A 5,000-nucleotide genomic window follows, 5' to 3' on the forward strand; every position below is an offset into this window, starting at 1 on the left:
ACCCTGTTTTTCTGGCCTCAGTTTCTCCAGAACCCAGAGTAGGGTCTGGCACACAACAGGTGCTCAATGGATGTCTGCTGAATTGAGGCCACTGACTTCAGCCCAAGGGGCAGCCAGACTTGCAGTGAGATGACTGCAGATTGGATCTGGGCTGGGACCTCGCTAGCTGTGCCCTTGGGTAAGGCGCTTTGCCTCTCTGGCCTCCGTTTCCTCCCTCATCTGTAAAATGTGTGTTGAAGAGGAAGGGGGAAGCGATAATAAATCTATCACAGTGGGTTACTCTAAGAACCAAAAGAAGTCACTTGAGTAACTGTAAAAGATTATTCATAAGTATTATCTTAAAGGGGAAACCGAAAAAAAGGGAACTTATACAAAGATCTACCTGGGAAAAGTTGCTCTCTCCTTTGAGAATTCCCCAGTGGTACAGAAGGAGGGGGCAAAGAAATGTGCGGGTGGGGATGTTTCTGGGTATCTGGGACCACTAGAAACAGGAATCAAGTTTTCCTTTAAGCCAGGTTATCTGTTTGTCCCTGTACTTTTCCTCTAGTTATCTTGCTTCTTTCCAACATTTTTTTCTCCATCCCTCCTCCCTCATCTCCACCCCCCACCCCCTCACCAAGGAAGGAATTGGCCAGCTCCACCCAGCCAGTCCCCCATAGCTCCGCCCTCCTCGGCGGGCTAAGAGTTAACAGCTGCACCTGTTGAGGTATACCTCCAGTCGCGGGCACCTGTACCTGTAGCCAATCAGCGCCAGCGCTGCTGGGAACCTACCTGTCAGCAAAATCTCGACACCCAAACCTCAACATAAATCAAACACTTCCCTGGGCAGAGAATGTCTGTGTCAGGCAAGAATTAGAGACAAGCGGTCAGCAGAACCTCAGTGCTGATCGTCGGAGCCTGGGAGCAGGAAGATGTCGAATGAACTTGAGTGAGTAAACATCGGTGGATACCTGCTGCTCTCGGGGCGTGGAGGCTGGATGGGGTTTCCTGGAGGGGGAAGAGCGGGGAGGCCGGCACCGGGATTCACAGAGCAATTTGTAAGGGTAAATGAATGGGCTGACGATCTTACTTTGGCGTGTCAAGGCAAGCCCCAGTCTCAAGCTAGAGGTGAGTGTTTCCCTGGGAAAATAGTTTTTCTCATTCTCTTTGCTGAGCAGTTTCGAGCCAGGCAGGGAAACACAAGACTGAAACTGTGAAGGTTTCTGGCACCACTTTTTGATCCTCTGAAGGGGCCTTGGAAATCAGACAATCCCAGTCCCATCGAGGCTTTCTATCTTCTTGCCAAAAGGAACTTCTTTGAGGTAGTTCTAAGAGCTGTCTTAGGCAGAGTTGAGTTTCTCTAAAGGGACTTGTTTAGTGGGCTGGAACAGTCCCAAGTGGGAAGGTTACAGTGTGGTGGTTAAGCATGTGTACTCTCTGTAGTGGGCTTGACCTAAGTTCAAATCCAGGCTCTGTCCCTGGGTGATCTCAATTTTTCTGGGCTTCATTTTCCTCATCTGGAAAACAGGTACAAGAATGCTTTGTAGAATTCTTGAAAGAGTTAAGTGTGATAAATGCTGTAAAATGCTTAGCGTAAAGCTATGGTCCAAAGATGCGTTCAGTAAAATGTGGTTCATCTTATTCAGAGGCAGTTCTAAGGCTGGGGAAGCTGAGAAGGGATTTTTGATAGGTCACCTCTGTGGGCTGGCAGGATGCATGTGCTTTCCTGCCCACATCTGAGATTTAAGATCCTGACTGACTTATGCTCATCTTCACCATGGTGTCCTTCTTGGGGTCCAGACCTTAGAGAAGGTAGGATGAGGCTGGGATCTGGACTGCTTTAGATTGGGTTCAGGTTGCTGGCAGAAGCCGGAACCCTTTAAACATAGGCTCTCCTTTTCCTGCCACCCTCAGAGGTGAGTGGGCAGAGGCAAGGATTGTACCATCTTTTTCCTAACTGCTCCTCAACAGACTGTTTTAAGAACTTGAAGATCTGTGGGCAGAGCAGTGCCAGGTTCTGATTGCAGACAGGATTCTATGTTCTAGCTAGCCCTTCAGCTCTTCATGTTCACAGCACAATCACTTGGTTTAACAGGCACATTTCTTTCGAATGAATTTCCCGGGGTTGACAATGTATTGACAATTGGACCACAATGAGAATAAGAGCAGGAGCATTGGTGCTGACACCTGGGTTCAAGTCCCAGCTCCAGCACTTACAGCTGTGTGATGTTGAGCAAGTCACTTATTCCTCACCTGTAAATTGTGGCCAACAGTAGTATCCACCTCATGGGGTTGTTAGGGGATTTGACAACTTTAGAATAGTGATTGCTTTTAAGGCTGGTGGAGAACATGCTAGTAACACCATTGTTCCTTCATGTAGAAATAACCAATCAATGAGCATTCCCGAACCTCTTGTTATTTTTCCATACTTTGAACACACACAAAAAATCTTTGAGATGTGTCTCCATCCCACTTAAATTTGCTGGCTAAAACTGCGGAGGCTACAGAATCTATTCATTGCTGTACGTTAGGGGGTATGTGTTCTGAAGCTGGGTTACTTGAACAGAAAGGTTTCCTGCTTTTCTCCTCCCTCATGGTTTGGATTTGAAGTCAGATCCGCTGACAGTTGAGGCTTCTCAGTTTGGGGTGGGGTGAGGGAAAGCCAGTTGCCTGCTGAGTAACTGCAGGCGGACTCCAAGCCACCATTTGAGATTACAATGGCAGAGCCTGGGGGCTCGGCTGCCCCTACTGATAAGGGGAGGACACCCGGTGCTTGGCTTGCAAGTTCTGAGCTGCTGTTGCTGCTGCGGCCTCGGCATTCTCCTAAAAAGTGCCAAGAGGACTGGCCATAGCTTACAGCTTGGGCCCTCACGGAATGGCCAACTCTGGCCAGGCCTTGATATAGTGGAAAAAGTGAGACTTGTCTGTCACTCTAAATTCTGCCACTTACCAACAGCAGGATCCTGGTGAATTTGTTTGTCCTCCCTGACACTCAGTCTGCTCATTTGTCTGTAACACCTACCTGGCAGGAACAACTGTGAGCTCCCCAGTGTGGACCGGGAGCTCCATCCGCGCCCGCCCGGTGGGCAGGCCCCGGGTGTAAGGCGGCACTTCGAAGGCTGGCCCCTGAGAAGCATGGAGGCCCCGGCGGTGTAGTTAGAAACCAGCTGGCGGTGGTTGGCGGGTGCTGAGCGCCGGGCCTTTCATGTGGTCGCAGTGCTCTGGGTGCCTGGAGCCCGCAGCCCTGGGCAGCCCCGGGCTACGGCAGGGCGCAAGGGATCCTGGGCTGCGGCCGAGGGCGCCGGAAGTCGCTGCCGACCGCCCGGGTATCGCGGGAAAACAGCTAGAGCCCGCGAGGTGGCTGCCGTCGGGTTTTCCTGAAGGTGCGTCGGGGCCCCGGGGAATTGGAGCCGCTGGCGACCTCGCTGGTGACCTCCTGTTCCCCGCTGGAGCGCCTGCCATCCCCCGGCCCTCCAGGCAGGCCCCGTTGACAGCCCAGTAGAGTTTCGCCGCAAAGGGGCTTGGCACACAGTAGGTCTAAGGCACCGAGGCCGGAACGTCCCCCGCAGCCTCGCTCCGTGCTCTCTGGGCCCCACCGCCGCCGCCTGGAGTCTCCCCCTCAGCCTCGCAGAGGCGCGACTCGGTTGGGGGATGGGGCCGAGAAGCGTCGCAGTCCTGACCGCGGCCGCCGCCGCCGGTCTATCTGATCTCCAGGAGCGCCGGCTCCAGACTGCCTGGAGCGCTGAAAGAGTTAACCAGGAACGCCTCCCCGCTGTGGTTTTGTGGTCGAAACCATGATTGCCAGGAGCAAATTTTTGTCGTGCACGAGGTGTGTTATTAAAAGTCGGAGCTACGCTGCTGCTGAATGAAAAGTTAAAAGCCCTCTTTGAGTTCGGGCTATAAAACTGGCGGACTGGGCCGAGAGGCTTGAGCCAACCCTAACGGCGGCGGCCCGGGCTGCGCGGGGGTCCTGCGGCTCCACCAGCTGCTGGGAGCGGACAGGCGCCCGGACCCAGGCCAGGGGCAGGCCGCGCAGTCCCAGCAGTGAGTGGCCGCAGCCAGGCGGTCGGCAGAGCTCCCACTGAACCACCGGAGGAGTGAAGAGGGGCAACAGGGCTGAAACCCAAATGGGATCATCCGGCTTTCTCTTATGTTCGAACAAAAATGACAGCCAACATTTATGGAGCGCTGACTCCGCATCTGACATTGTGTCGAGTCCTTGATAAATACACGCTTTTCTTTAACCCTCCCAACGAACTAATGAGGGATGGGAGTGTAAATGCAGTTTTGCCGAAGAGGGGACCCAGACTTGGTTCAGGCTTGCCCAAGGTTTCACGGAAGCACTGGGATTATAACTGCGTCTTAGCCGAGCAGCCATAAGCCACCCTGCTTCCTCTGTGCTTAGACTCTGAAAAGAAGGCAGAGAAATACGCCAAACTGTTAAGAGTGGTTATTTCTGAGCAGAAGAATGTGGATGAATTCCATTCTTCCTATTTTTCTGTAGGTTCCACATTTTATGTATTTGTTGTATTTTACAAACCTATGTTACCTTTGGAATTGTTAGGGGGAAGAGGGAGTCATTATTTTGAAAGAGAACACCTAGAACAGTGTTCTCAAACTGTGGCCCGTGGGCCATCATCATCATCATCATCATCACCACCACCACCTGGGAACTAGTTAAAAATACAAATTCTCAGCCCCACCCTAGACCTACTGAATCAGAAACTGGGGGTACGGCTCAGCGTTATGTGTTTTCACAGGCCCTCCAGGTGATTCTGATGCGTGTCCAAGTTGTAAAACTGTTGGCCTGGGAGACCAGGCAGAGGACTGGGAAGCAGGAGGTTCCCAAATCCACTACTGACCTGCAGTGTTGTTGCTGAGTCAGCAGGCTGAGAGCTTAGTTCTAAGATCACACCTGTGTTTAAAGCCCAGGTCTGCCACCTATAGATTGGGTGGCTTGGATGAGCTCCTTAACCTGTCAGTTTTTGCGCATATAAAACGATGATAAAAATAGCCACCTC

At 52.1% G+C, this 5,000-nt stretch overlaps 1 protein-coding gene across 4 annotated transcripts in view; it reads left to right on the forward strand.

Moving 5' to 3' along the window:
* The first annotated feature begins 681 nt into the window (after positions 1-681).
* Positions 682-5,000, forward strand: part of GRHL3 (grainyhead-like 3 (Drosophila)) — a 44,975-nt gene continuing 40,656 nt past the window's right edge. For 2 of the 4 annotated variants that reach the window (XM_011977868.1, XM_011977870.1), the window contains exon 1: positions 682-928. In XM_011977868.1, the coding sequence (XP_011833258.1) occupies positions 912-928 (17 nt within the window). In that variant the 5' untranslated portion in view covers positions 682-911. Of the gene's footprint in view, positions 1,108-4,403; positions 4,480-5,000 lie in introns of those variants that run through there. The other 2 variants (XM_011977871.1, XM_011977869.1) reach the window with 2 other exon arrangements.

Source organism: Mandrillus leucophaeus, unplaced genomic scaffold (assembly GCF_000951045.1).
Source record: "Mandrillus leucophaeus isolate KB7577 unplaced genomic scaffold, Mleu.le_1.0 Scaffold185, whole genome shotgun sequence".
In the NCBI taxonomy this organism is placed as follows: Eukaryota; Metazoa; Chordata; class Mammalia; order Primates; family Cercopithecidae; genus Mandrillus; species Mandrillus leucophaeus.